General features: G+C 38.9%; 3 protein-coding genes across 3 annotated transcripts in view; 2 read left to right on the top strand and 1 right to left on the bottom strand.

Moving 5' to 3' along the window:
• Positions 1–143: 143 nt before the first annotated feature.
• Positions 144–3878, top strand: SARC_01445 (hypothetical protein; the record flags this gene model as incomplete). Its single annotated transcript, XM_014304822.1, has 8 exons — positions 144–218; positions 364–477; positions 890–1000; positions 1255–1342; positions 1531–1689; positions 2017–2171; positions 2606–2716; positions 3219–3878. 8 exons carry the CDS (start codon positions 144–146, stop codon positions 3318–3320), a joined length of 915 nt encoding a protein of 304 aa, XP_014160297.1. The 3' UTR covers positions 3321–3878.
• A 908-nt stretch (positions 3879–4786) lies between these two features.
• SARC_01444 (hypothetical protein) lies at positions 4787–9104 on the bottom strand. The gene is made up of 5 exons (XM_014304821.1): positions 8943–9104; positions 7586–7708; positions 6128–6213; positions 5278–5496; positions 4787–4995 (listed from the first exon to the last, which is right to left on the bottom strand). Exons 1-5 carry the CDS (start codon positions 9094–9096, stop codon positions 4834–4836), a joined length of 744 nt encoding a protein of 247 aa, XP_014160296.1. The 5' UTR covers positions 9097–9104; the 3' UTR covers positions 4787–4833.
• Positions 9105–12913: 3809 nt separating this feature from the next.
• Positions 12914–15395, top strand: part of SARC_01443 (asparagine synthetase) — a 5510-nt gene continuing 3028 nt past the window's right edge. Inside the window, exons 1-3 of the mRNA XM_014304820.1 lie at positions 12914–13090; positions 13742–13889; positions 14749–14880. Coding sequence (XP_014160295.1) covers positions 13746–13889; positions 14749–14880 — 276 coding nt within the window. The 5' untranslated portion in view covers positions 12914–13090; positions 13742–13745. The remainder of the gene's footprint in view (positions 13091–13741; positions 13890–14748; positions 14881–15395) is intronic.

Below are 15395 nucleotides of genomic sequence, written 5' to 3'. Positions count from 1 at the left end.
ACATACATACATACATACATACATACATACATACATACATACAAACATACATACATACATACATACAAACATACATTCGTACACAAATGTATGTATATATGTATTTATGTATGTATGTATGTTTGTTTTTATGTTTCAGCTCTATGTTTGCGAAGTATCTACTTGAAGGCTTTAATTCGATTGTGCATGCAGTTAAATACAAACGGTCAGAATTCAAGGTCGCTTATATTTCGGACCTTGTTCTAATGGACTGTATCACAGCTCGCGCATCTTTCTATTATCTATTACGGGGTTTACCTCTGCCTGGATGCTAGTTATGCCTTCTCACCACTACTCAATGGTTAGTGTGCTCCTACGATACAGGATTTAGCAATTTCCGGTTGTCGGTCGTCTGCGCATACAACTCAGCGTCTAGCGTTCAGTCACGCTACGTCTCTAGCGAAGGCTGCCACGCAGAAAACTATTAAACCAGCTGTTGTAAGTCATTGGATGATCGTCCATCAATTTTGTGTATTTTTTACACATAGCTGTACAGTGTACAGATCAATGCATTCGTTTGATTTTGCTACATATAACCCGGGTATAATTCCTGTTATAAGTGCGTCGGTGTTTATAAATTCGTATTAGTGCACCATGGCCTTACGAGATTACGAGGCACAGTTTGTCATACAACAAATTGCCCTTATCACTTGTTCCCCCTAGTATTGTCGGCCTGCAATTATATTATCAAGTGGCTCTGAGAGCACTTTTCGCACGTACTCAATGTCAAATCGTTGTTTTGACTCGATCAAACCAGCACACCGAGTTAATGTGTTCTTGTGGAGATACGTCATGAGTTCGCGATTGTCGCCGTTCCTTACGTTTGCATATGCGGGTTGTCACAATTTAGATCACTGTCGGAGATGAGCTGGTGCTCGGGGAACGAGAACACAACAACAACGAAAAATGGATGATTAAAATGCTAACGTCACGGGGGGCCGCTCCTCGATTGTGCACACAGGTAGTTTTGAAAGCACAAGCACTTTTACAGCGATATGTATTTGATTATAATTCTTCATGTTCTCCGTGAGGTAGGGTTCATTTTAAGCTTTTTACTCATGAGCAGGATTTGCGGCACACATCCAAGTGGATACATAGTGTATGTTTGTATGACATCTGAGTTGATATTAGAAACTATGTTTAATTTTCAGTCACATGCGGGCGACTCCACGTTCTGTATTGTTGCTTACATAATTATATCTTATTTGACCACAGGTTGGCGATCGTGTGGATGACATCGCTAGTATTATCGCGTTTCTGAAAAAGAGTGACTACTGGCCTATCTTTGTGTCTGGCGGACTAGGTATGAGTCCTTGTAAAACAATATCGTCTTTGTATTGTGTATAGAGGAGCGCAGCCAATGGCGTTGTTGTTAGCACTGATGGCGATGGGTTGCGATTCGATTGGATCTGTCTCTGTACATTTTGCGACAAAACACTTTGTAGCAAATAAAAGTTACAGATGCAAATCTGATTTATTCCAAACCAACAGGTGGCACCCACGACGACAAGACCCGAGAAGGGGTGGCTACAAGCCTGAATGTGCCCTGTGAGCGAAATGAAGAGTGCTGGAATATTCTCGATATCAAGTATAAGAATCTGCCTGCTGGATTTAACGAGCAACGGCAGCGCATGTCGAGTTTGCCCAGAGGTATGCTCTTGCCCCCTTAGCGTTGATATTCATGGTTTATAAGCAGCTTCTGGTAGTGATCATGCATTTGTACATACGTACAGGCATATTCCGGATGTTGGCACACCAACGAATTTCAGTAGAGCTGAAATAGTGAATGTACCTCTAGTGACGGACCCACATTCTGAATTTTGTTTTAGTGTGCTCGTAGTATACAAAAGGCAATAGAACATCGGCCATTACCGGAAAAGAGGGTTCTTAGTGTTTCGTGCACGATCTAACAGTCTATTTTAAAGAGTGACTAATTCCTACTAACCCCTCACAACTACATCTCCCCAATCATATCAGGATGCACTCTAATTCGGAATCCTGTAGGAGCTCCAGGTTTCTCCATCGACGGTATATATGCCTACCCTGGGTTTCCGCGTATGCTTCATCCGATGATGGAGGAAACTGTTAATAGCCTCTTCCCTGATATTGTCGACTTCACAACCTTGGATGTGGTATGTCGCTGTTATATTTGTTTCATTTGGCGTGGGCTGCAATGCATGTGCCAGTGATAGTTTGTACGGCTGTTGTCTCCTGCGCTATTAGTTTAGTTTTCTCAATTTACTCTCATTTGCGCTGTTGAGCAACTGGGATGGAGCGAAACGCAGCATATCTTACGAACTTGCCCGATATATACCGTGGAAGTTCGGGTATTAATTTGAGTATACATTATAGACTGTGGTCATTATAGGGAGGCGTTCTCGAATTTGTAATTTTATTTTTAAAATCTATCGGTCTCATTATGGCGGATAGGGGCATGTTAGGCCATTGTCTGGATACTTCGGAATTTGTCATGAATTGTCAATCTAACACGACACTCTATCTGCTTCAACAAAGGTTCAGCGCCATCTTGAATTGTCACTTATACTTTGTACTTTTCATCTATCAGCATCTGGAAACCGTGGAAGCTGCTATCGCGAAGGAAGTCGAGGAATTCTCAGAGCGGTGGCAAGGGGTGGGTAGCATTGGAATATATCCATCGAATGCATCTTTCGGAATGGTATGTGTCTTGAACTATACCTTTTGGCTAGTCAGTACCAGATATGCTATTCAACAACTCGACTTCAACCAGATAGATCTAGCAGTCTATATGATCTGTTCGGACTATACGGATTCACACTGGTATCAATGAACATATGCATATTTGCAACTGTATGGGTCCGGATCCGGGCCTGTGTATCGCATTACTTTGTATTCCTCCACTGCCATAGTTCTCAGTTCTTTGACCATACCTTGGGCTGTGTCATTGTCGCGTATTAACGCCCGTTCTGTGTTCACCCTGTTCTGCATGCTTTCTTTTGCATACCCCCAGCGAAATCAAGGCATAGATTATGTATATGCCGGGATATTCAGTTTCACATGCCTTTGAAATCGGTCAAGTCACAGAAGCAATGTGCAAGAGGCTTTTCGGGTCGGTGTCAATTGAGAGACCTGCCGCTACAAATGCTGTTGGCAATATATTTCACTGGCGTATTAAATCCTATTCGTGTATCTTTGCGCAGGTCAAATTAAGACTGAGGTACCCTGCCGACAATGAAGATGTACGAGCCGACTTCGATGCAATGGTGAAAGACATGCAGTGTCGACTCGGGGTGGAAGCGTGAGAGGTGTCTAGTTAATGCTCATAAACGCGTATATGCACACAGAGAACTCGACAAAAATACGATGTAGAGAAATGGTTTCCAATGCCTTTTCAATTCGCCGTTGCACGAAGTGCGAGAGCGTTTCAATTCCATTATACCAGAGGACATACGATCATCCAAAATCAAACTCATGTATCCGGGATTCCTTTCGCTTCCGTGAGACCTTCCTTTGGTCTGTCAGGTGCAGATATAACGTGCGATCACATTCACACATGAAATTTGGAAGTATTCATCTTGACATTCACAAATGCAATTGCAAATCGGAAAATAAGCATTTTTTTCTCGATCGGGACACCTTTGTTGGAAAAGCCAATATTAATGAGCAAGTAATGAGAGCGAAGCAATGTCCAATAAGCTCGTGTTCGTCATGATGAACGTGAAGAAGGATGCACTCGATTAATTGGCCTTTTAAATTCCGTATACTTGAGGATGCTCGTGACTACTCCAACGACCTTATAGATTAAAAAACTATACAAGCTTGTATTTATAAATACTATCCTCTAGAATGGATGAATCTGTAAAATATTCAATTTTTGATTGACCTGAATCTGTAAAAGATTCAATTTTTTATTAACCATACACAAAAAGACCGAGTGCGGACATAAACTATACCATGTGGATCTGAAACATTAAACTCTGACAAACGTTTCAAACGATTCCTGTCGCAATAATCTTGTGATGTATTGAGGAATGTGCATTTAGACTAATTGTACCAGATCACCTGGGCATGTTTTAAACTGTGCGTATTGGGTTCGTCAAAGTGTGCATGCCCAACGGTCGAAGTCAGAGGATATCTGATACTGTCCGAACTCCCAGCAACTCACCACTTATCGATTGAATTCAATATCAAGACCCCGGTTTGAACAGGGACAGCAAACATTCCTTTGCGACAAATCGTTTAAAGTAAATTCAGGCATCACACCTCACAGACGCCAGACTTTTTACGTTAAAGACTATCATGAAGCCATTGAGAGGAAAGGGCAGACTTGGTTGTATAGCTCACTGATATTCTAGAGATGTCCTTCAATGTCCAGGTTAAAACTGCAGGGCGTCCATACAAGATTCTCAATCAATATGCTGTCAAAAGCACAAGCTGGAACAATTAATACAGCAGACCCGCCGTCCAATACTAAATGCTACTCTTGCACACTTCACTCGGGAAGAAAATCTATAGCATTTTGCATAGTTATCAGACATGCTTGAGCGGCCAGCCTATTATACTGTGAAGTAAGACTTATAATAGGCGCGAGCCTAATTCTTCAGGCGAACAAAACTTCTTCGAATCCAACGAAATATCCATTTCTCAGTGTTGGGCTAATATCGATATGCTTACACTTTAACGATCGAATGCGCTCGGTGAATGGATGCGATTAATTTGCATAAAATAAAAAAACGAGGTGCGCGCAACAGATAAAGCGAGGAATACATCAGGATAAACTAAATTAAAATTTATACTATTGAGAAGCGCATTTGCTTATAAAGATGCAGCAACCATATCTACAAACAAGTTGTGAAATCGGTTATCGGGCGTGAGCTCGGGATGGAACGAACAACCCAATAGTGATCCCTGACGTGCCGCCACCACGACCTCCTTTCCGTTCTGGTCGATGTGCTTCGCTAAAATTTCGACGCCCTCCTGAGGTTTGAGAGAATGTGATATGAAGTCAGATCATTGATTCGGATAGGTACAGGTAACAGGTATGATAGGATGCACGTGATTTGCACGATAGCGACGTAATCCTCTGTCAAGTGAAGCGTGATCGATATTGCAAAACGGGAACAGCGTGCACTATTTGATTATAGCGGCCTACCAAGCACAACACAATAGACAAAAATGGTGTGCTTAACGCCTACGAATATTCAAGAAGGAGTTCCGTGAATGCTTATGCCTGCGAAGATATGCCTTCAATTCACATACCCCGGTTTCAAGTATAGCAGGAGCTCGAATAAACACTCCATGGAACGGCTTCTCGCCGAGCACAGGTACGGAAATGTCGACCTCAAAACTATGAACTTGTGCACCGAAATGATTACGGTCTACGGTGACATGTAAGCCACCAATGAGCGCCTGACCTCCGATCTTGGCGCTTTGAGCTTTATCAGCAAGAAATATGAGACCTGCACACGTCCCCCAAACCTACAAGAGAAATACCGAGCATTGATCAGACTACCAGAGTAAAGTGTCATCTCCAAGGATCACGTGTGCATATATGTAGTAAACCATCAGTATATTAGCCATACTTGAAAGAAATACGAGTGAGCGTAAGCAGCTCAATACTGCCAGCCATCTAGTCTGAGATGATAAAAAGTGAAGAGTATAATTGTATAGACAACGGCAAATAAGCTGGAATTTCAGGTGGAACATGCATTGCAGTGCGATATTCTCTCCTAAAAGATTAAAACACTTAAATGCGTACTGTCAGTCTCTGTATGAGAAAGTAACAATTACCGACTTCTTTTGAGCGCTGATACGCAGATAATTTCACAGACAGGTATATATGTACTGCTATAAAAGAGTGTTATGTATTAATTATTTGTAAGCACCAGACCGTATCGGTACATCATGGAAAATGGCAGATTAACTTCGGAAAATGGAACTCGCTAAAAAATTGCCACAGACCATTGTCACTGACACATGACGGCCAAGATAAAAGGACACTCGGGGTGCGCTGCTGGGCATGGATATACTACATCAGTCGTGCGTTGTCCACATGGGGTACATTAAGAGGTGCTTCTGAACCACCACATTCATTGGCGGAATGACATACCGGCTTGCCGCTTGCGACAAATTCGCGCAGGATATCCATCACACCACTACGGTTCGCAATGTGAGCCATGGTGGTGCTTTCGCCACCTGCAATGTCCATTTGACGGATAGAGGGTGATCAGAACAATTTACCAACATAAATGGTGAATAACAAAGTGATTGATAGTCCGATATAGACAACCACATGACTAAGCAAGACGAGGATACGTGACCGCGCGAAATACTTTGCTGAAATGCACAAAACAAATATGCGATTGCATTGGATCATGTCTAACAATGATGAAAGCCCAGTAGCAGGGAAAACGTGTACCGTTAACTAGAGGTGCTATTGGTGAATTACCATTGAGTTCAGTGTGACACTGCTTAACACTGCCGGTCGTTACACAAAATAATAGTTCTACCCACTACACGGAGTCAAATACAGATAAATGCGGCATACATTGTCTATATATACGTCGTTATGTGCCTCAGAAACGTCAAAGTGAATTTGCTTCGCTATCTAATACATAAAAAGGAGTATCCATACATAAACACAAGCTACACGCTGATACATCTATATAGTTATATGTATATTGCAATATTTATGGATATGTAAACACAAACAAGCCCATGCAAGTGTATAAAGATAGGCAAAATACACCTCCACGCATACACCCACATACAAGATAGGCATATATATAAATATACATATGGGTATATATATATATACATACATACATATATATATACACATACATACATATATATATATATGGGTATATATATATATAAATACAGAGAATATCTATGCACACTTGTACGCATACATATACATATATACATACATAAATATATATATATATATATACATATACATATACATATACGTATACATGCATGCCTGAATTAATAAATGAATATGTACACACATACACACACACACATGTATACGCATACACATACATATGCATACCCACATCTAAGTATACATATTTGCAGCTATGTGTATATTTGAATACTTATGATTATCACACAAGCAAGCACATTCAAGTGTACGAAGACAGACTATTCCATATACATACATGCGCACATACATACATACACATAGACGTACACACACACACACGTATATATATATATATATATCTATATATATAAGTATGTACGTGTATGCGCACACACGCTTACGTGTATACACACACACACATTCACACACACATATATACATATTTATGCATTATTTTATATTTTATGTCATATTATATATATACATACATACATACATATATATTAATATATTTATTTACATGGAATTCGTTTGGATAAATATACATATTAGCATGCTACACATGTAGATACATTGGTAATCCAATAAGTATGTGCGCGCCAAATAAGGATATGTGTACACGCAGAGAAGGTAGATACAATATATAGCTATTTTCAGTTCCAGAATACATGTTTTGAGTTTCAAAATACATGCCTGGAATAATGAGTCCATCGATTTTGTTCTGCTCGAAATCCTCACGAGTACGCAGCGCTACCGCTTTCACTCCAGCGGATTGCTCTATAGCTAGAACATGTTCCCGGAAAGCACCCTGAAGGGCTGCAGAAGCGGACAGATAGAGTTGTCAGGAATACTACCACCGTAAACGAAGGCAGATTATATCGATCCTAACACGTTCAATAACCAATAAAAAAAAATCTAACACCAGCTGCGCCGGCGTGTGTTGAACTGATAAGAGACCAGCGCGCAAATAAGCAACTGTTTTTTGCCTATTAAACCTCACATGTTTGCGCCCCAGCGCTGTAGGAGGTCATATGTGCCACAGATTCATATGCCAATTTTGACGCAGAGTGCACGTACTCATGATTGTGGGCTTCAACGCACTACAGCTGCACATTGAAAAAAATACGACCCTTAAGTATCGCGACAGAGACAGATGCATGTAGCTTGCACACTGACAACGCTATAACACTACTCAGATGATATGTAAAGAACCACTAGCCGTTTGGTAACTAAACACTTGTAGGGTCTGACTGCAGTAGGCAGGGATGCGCACATACCCATAAATGAAAATGTAAAATGTTAGAAAAGGCAACCGAATTTTGACGGACTGAAAATACCACCACTGCAGTAGACAGAAAAACACAAGCACGTATGACCTAAACCATATTGTAGGGACACCTTTGAGCATTTGTTCATATCTCAGGAGGAGAATGCCCTGCCTCGAATATCATATTCGATGTGAGTAATAGAAATATATGTGCCAGAGGTACAAATGAAGGGGAAAATGCGAGACGAAAAATCTGAAATGAAACAAAGAGTGCATGCATGTGGACTCGCGCAAGCTAAGAATATGAGCCCGTACGTTCGCAGAAAGACTGACTAGGCGAATACTCTGACATGATCGTGAGACATCATCTTCCCAAACCACCCCATAATTGACATAGTCTTAGCGTCCAGGAGAGCTTGTGATAGGCTAGTACACCCGTATAGAATAATTGAAAGTGAATCGTATTCCCGTAAGGGCGCACATTTTGATGTAGGAAACGTATAAAAGTTCACTATCCTCCCACGTTCGGGTTTCGTTGCTCTCAGAGTGACACTGAATATAAATTCTTGATATATGGCCATTTGTTAGTTTTCGATTATAAATCGTCCACCTGTGCTAGCTAGTCCAAGGAACACCACCAATGAGTATAGCTTAGTAATGCACCAACCACACAACGCGAAACCTTAAGCCAACAATACGAATTCCAACCAGCACAACTGCATTCGCACAAGTCTACCAGACCACGCAATAACACACTACATTTACATAAAGCCTTGGACCTACCTAGAACACCGATAGTGATATCAACGCTCTGACACATGTTAATTGTCTGTCGATTAAATTGGTACTTTGTAAGTATATGGAGGTTATATTTACCGCTTGTTTTAAAAGAAGAACCTGTTAATGGATCAATAGTGAGGGAGTGTATGTTCTTCATGCCCTTCAATGACCCCATCCGTGATTGATGTTAGATGTCAATCTGTCATTGTATGTTTATTTATAGAACTGATTGCGCACGCGATTGGGGTCCGTCATCATTTTTATTTTCTTAAAAAAATCACGTATATAAATAACAGCCTAGCACCTAGAGCACTTTTCAGTCAAATCTATTTTGTAGAACACTTTCTCTAGACACCCGTTGGTCTAGAGTTGAACATACATACGGAAAGTTGCAGACTTGCAGCCTGTACAGGCAATAAAGTTGACATTCTAATGAATATCCCAGTCATTTGATTGACTAAATATATTCCACGAATTAGGACATGAGACCTGTGTTTCCAATGTGGACCCTGGGCCTGAAGGGTAAATGAACTAATAATAGAGCTTTTTGAGGCCCATTATCTCAAAAAAAAAATCAAAATTGAAAACATTTTAAACCAATAAAAAAGTATATATAATGTTTTTAACCGTGCTTGGTCTCGCACCAAACAATCGATTGTACTGTATCAGCCTCTAGTGAAATGTACAAAGGATAAATATAGTTGGCCATGAAACTAGCTCACCTAACTTTTGACGTACTGTATTGATCATGATATAATACTATCGAAAGTTGTAAAGATAGCGTGGGGAAATTTGTTACTATCGGTGTTCATGAAAAAAGAAAAGAAAAACACATTAAAAAAAACATTTATTACCCTGAAAACTTTCGGATAAATTCTTTTCTTACTCTGTGAACGTCGTAAGCTCGTGATGAGTAAAAGTATGTCGTGAGACTTCAGAACTTCAGAAGTCAGACAGTGAGATACAGAGTCACAGAGACACAGACTCACAGTCCCACAGACTACAGAGTGAGTGACCGAGGAACACATACAAATAAACGCGTAAAAATGCATATTATTATTTTCAGCGTTTTTACACTCGTATTTTTTTTTTAGGAAATACAAATATATGTACATATTTAAAATTAGGAATACTATTATTTTATAAAATATGGCATATTTAGGAAAAAATATGGCATATTTATTTCATATTTTATATTTTCCTAAAAATATATTTCGTGCATTTTTCATATTTAACATTTTTCCAAAAATATATATATTACATATTTATTATTTCTCTTGTATAATTTCCTCATATTTATTATTTCTCCTATATTTCCACATAAATACAATTTCATATTATGTATTGACATAGCTTGCTATTTAGTATGCGACGATAGTTGTTACTAAAAGTTAAAAACACATTGATAAGCAGTCCTTGTGTATGCACAACACATATGCACAACGTAGCATAGTAATCTACTAAGTATGAACATATATATAAAGCTTACACTTGGTTTATGTACACTAAAAAGGTAAAATATCTATATATTAAAAAGTCATGAGTTATATGACATCTGAGCACGTACTTTTGTAATGTCATCATTCTGAGTCATAGAACTCGACAGAGATCATTTAGCAGTAAAGCAGGAAGATGTACAGATTAAGCTGCACTTGAATACTGTGCACTGGGGTGGCATATTTGGGCATGTGGGCTCATATTGTCGCTGTATATAAGTCAAATAAACTAACGATCTATGTGTTGACTTGTGTATATAAAATGTGTGATTGCTTGTCAGTATTTCAACACCACAGTATAAAACTGTTTTTTTTTGCTACCTTTTGTTCCAAAAATCAATCAATTTTCAAATTGGTAACAATTTGCCACCTTATTTGAAAAAGGTGGTCAACATGCATCGAGCGGAAACGGGTTAAATTGCAACTGACGCTATACTACTGGTACGATAGCTCTGAATTGGTAACAGAGCTCAAGGACAATACTATTGATAGGCGTGAACAATTATTTGTATGCCTGTGAACTATGAAGTTCACAATGTCCCTTCTGGCAGGATATGTGACGAAGTGTGGATTACGTCCTGTGACCAGTATGCGCTCAGGAGACAAAATATCGAATCGGCATGTATTATGAAAGAAATGTTTTTCGGGTATCACCCGACTACATTAGAGTAAAAAAGAGTGTCCAACATGTGTTTTGAATTTTTTGATGTTATTTCGTCACAAGTCACAGCGACTCTCAATGACTCAATCTCACACTCGCAGTCTCAAGTAAAAACTCTGTCGCCCTGGGCCTGGAGTCCTGGAGTCCTGGACTCTGGCCTCTGGGGCCTGGGCCCTGGGCCCCCGGGCCCAGGTGGTCTCACTCTGAGACTTTTAGTCTGGTGGTGGGTGTGGTGGGCGCTGGTGGCTAGTGGTGCCAGGTGGACTGGCCTGTCAGGGCTAATTATTACTGATGTATGTAATAAAAAATCACGGCCATCTGTTTAAAAAAAATAATTTAGCGAGACCCTGATCCACAGCCTCAGAGGGCCGTGAATTTTGGTTTAAAATAATAAAAATAGAGCCGGAATATTTAACCAAATGTCGGGTGAATTTTAAAAAAGAAATATAAATAAGTCGTAGGAGTAATGTAGGGAAAGTTGGACAGTAAATAGAGTACATATTCAGGGCTACTTGTTTTTCTTAATAGAATATAAAACAATGTGCTCTGTAAATATGTAAATACATACTTTTTTAAATACATACTATTTTTTTTGGGTTTAGTTAAAAAAAAAGGTGCTTATTCTTCTTGCTAAAAAAGAAAGACTGTTCAAGCGGTTCAAAACTTCAAGACTTTTCTGACGTTGTTGATTGTTCCAGACTTTGGACTTCGGACTTTGGAGTTTGGAGCTTGGAGCCTCGGGCTTTATTTATACTTTTTACTTTTAGTGGACCGTTTGAGTTTCAAAGAGGTGCTAAGGACCTAAGGCCTAAGTGCCCAGGTTCCACGACTGTAGTTTGAAGAGTGAAGAGTGAAGACTGAAGACTGAAGACCCCTAGCCTCAAGGAGTCAAGGCCCGACTACTGGAGGCCCGGAGGGCCCGATGCCCAAAACCCGAGAGTCCGAGGCCCGATACTCCTGGAGTTTTTTATTATAATATCGAAAACCCTGTAAATATATTTTTAGGTGGCTGTGGAAGAGTGAAGACTGGGGGAAAGAAAGAAATTGGACATTGATATTTGATATTTTATTTTCAAATAAAAACTGACTGAGAGACAAAAGAAAATATATTGTCGTATGTATTTATGTATTTTTAAAATACTGCCAGACTTGATTCAAGCTCTCTGAGTCACCAACAATCCATTTTAGCGCGTACATTGTTATTAATAAACCCCCCCCCACTCCAGTCGACAATTCTACATATATACAAAATACTGATATTATTTAAAGTTCCAAATCAATAGTCTCTTCACCGTCTATTAATAGCTACCACTGATAAAGTGGTAAGTGTAAGTTTTGATAGGTACGAAACAATTTACGACATTCATGATTCCACCTTTCCGGGCGTTCATGAAAATTTCCATCACAATGAAGTTATGAACCATAAATAAACTCATTTTATTGGCCTCCGTTTGCCTATTTTGAGACATTTTGTATTTTATAACTTGTAAATAAATATATATATATAAATATATATATATATATTATTTTCTTACGATCTATATAAAAAAATGATCGCGTGGAAACAACAATGTTGACATCATTTGCCTATACAAATTCCTCACTAAAATGAAGAAAAATTCCAAAGAAAAACCATAGCCACCTAAAAATTCAACCAAAAACCCACAATAAAAAACAAAAACAAACAAACAACGTGATGTCACACTTGCCATAGGGTGACGCGGTCTACGTGGGCCGGGTCAAGTGAGTCAACCCCAGGGCCCAGAGTCAATGAAAATGGGGCTGACAGGTGTTCGACGTTGTGTAATAGTGCTACACGCGAGAGAGTGGCCAGAGGAAATTAAGAACCATAGAACTATATTTTGAAATTTTACTTTCGTGTACATAGCGAGAGTGTGAACATTTTAGTATACATACCTGGCACCGTCTTTATTTACTACCATATCGGTGCTAACTATTCTTGGAGCACTTTATTGCGATCGACGATTCAAATAGTAAGTGTATTTCAGTTATTAGTATACTTTAGTGTGATCATAATCATATGATATATGTGGGCTGAGCTTTGTTTGTATGCTACTAATCTGGTATCATTGGAACACTTTCTTTCAATCGACGATTCATATAGTAAGTGAGTACCTTTCAGTTGACAGTATACCAGTGATCAAGTGAGTATCACACCTTTCGCAGTTGCGACATTGGGTAAAGGGGTCATACACGGTATAGAGTGTAAGCCTCAATGACTCCCAATGAAAGTTGTTGATCATTAAAAGTTGGATATATAGTCGAACAGAAAACAACAACTTATTCTTACTCCGGAATTCTTAAATAGTCTTCATATGCAACAGCTATTAGCGAGTATCAGTTATTGAGTGCATGTCCTTGAGTGCTTGAATGAGGATCTCTTATAAAATCCTGAAATAAGATAAACGAGTTCTGAATGTTACATTCTGGATGGGAATATCCCGTTCGTCATTCACAAACATACGATAATTTTGACTCCTGAGTGCTCTTCGCGTTAGCTTGCAGTACACTCTGATCTCAATAATAAGTGCTTTTGAATAGTTAGTATGTCGCTTAATGCAGTCAGAAAAAGATATATTTAGAGTACTTATAGAGATCTTGCTTGTACTACACTTTGCTTTCAGGAATATGTGTGGAATACTTTGTTGTATGGGCTCGACCCTAGAGCCTCGCGGCCTGCGCGAGAAGATGCTCAAACTATCGCGTAGAATGAGACACCGTGGACCCGACTGGTCTGGTATGCATATGCAACACCCTGCCGGAAACACTCAGGTAATTTTATTTTCCCATATTACGTTTTGTATTGTTTTGTGTTGCATTTGGTCAATTCCAATACCTCTGATGATTGTCTGATAATTTATTTTGCGCATATCAATAGAACTCAAAACAATAGTCGGTTCTGTGATTTGTAATGTCCGTGAAGATGGAACTCAGTCGGCGCTATATGTTCAGTGTTCACTATGATAAGCAAAACAGACTCGTATCACATGGGAAACGAATTCCTTTGCTTTAACAAAACGCAGTTCGTGAGTATCTATAACATTGAGTGTCCTGCGGTTGTAAGTTGATTTGCCATTCCTGTATCGCAACCACGTAAGCAATTAATTTCGGTGGCCTGACGTATCGTCGCATACGAGAATACAAACTAAGGTTTTACCGCAACTGGACTGTAATTTTTTTGTATATTCATTTTAAGCGCAATACACACACCAAGACCATCATTGAGCAAGGCATAGTGACCCTAAAAATAGTATTTCAATTTATCTCGTGATTTTCTGTAGTATTGGTAGTGGTCATGTACGAATCGCATGTTAATAGCTTCGGAATGCGCTGTGAGTGCTTGCAATCGCAAACTGTCAAGATCAGTTCCTCAAATGCACGAACAACGCTACTCAAACAGGCCAGTCACAGGTTTGCGCGTGACTGACGATAGGAACTTCAATCTCTGTAAAAATTTCATTTTACTTGAATTGGAATACATCAATGTCGATACGCAGAATGCGTATATAAGTCACTTTCGACATTATATAATTGCTCGCAATAGGATATTTCAGCAAATTAACTTTCATAGTGTGCAATCTGTGCGATGTAACCTCAATTCCAATTTGAATATGTTTCTGAACTACAACAGGCGACGACTATCCTTGCACACGAGCGATTGTCCATTATCGATCCCGAATCAGGAGCTCAGCCTCTATTCGCCAACCAGATGGATGTCTGCCTTTCTACCAACGGAGAAATTTACAACCACGAGAAGCTTAGGGTATGTTGATATTTGACTAGTTGGTGTGTTCACGGTGCGTATTATATGAGTAGCTTCCAGGAACAGAGTTTCCAAATACTTTTAATTTGACTAATATCATAAATATACTGTTTACAAGAATATACTTGTGTGCGATGTACTACTTATAGCTTCTAAACGGCATTATATTTTCCAAACGACAATGGGTTATTTTCTGGAACCTATTTTGAAGGATACAAGTTATGTACGTTTTTTTCTCCTAATTTCAGTATAGAATATGATGCCCATGCTCATAGCTTTTAGCTTGTACAGTTCGTAGCTTGCTTGTTTGCTGCTGAAAGGATTTTTTTGGATTTAGAATTGATATATATATATATATATATATAATAATATAAATATAAATATATATTAATATTATATATATTATATTATTATATATAATTATATATATATATATATAATAATAATATATANATAATAAAATTATAGATATATACATATATATCATAGCGANAATGATGGTACTCTAAATATGT

The sequence above is a fragment of the Sphaeroforma arctica genome (assembly GCF_001186125.1).
Source record: "Sphaeroforma arctica JP610 unplaced genomic scaffold supercont1.57, whole genome shotgun sequence".
NCBI lineage: Eukaryota > Ichthyosporea > Ichthyophonida > Sphaeroforma > Sphaeroforma arctica.
Note: the sequence above shows the minus strand (reverse complement) of the source record. Positions and strands in the feature narration are given on the sequence as shown.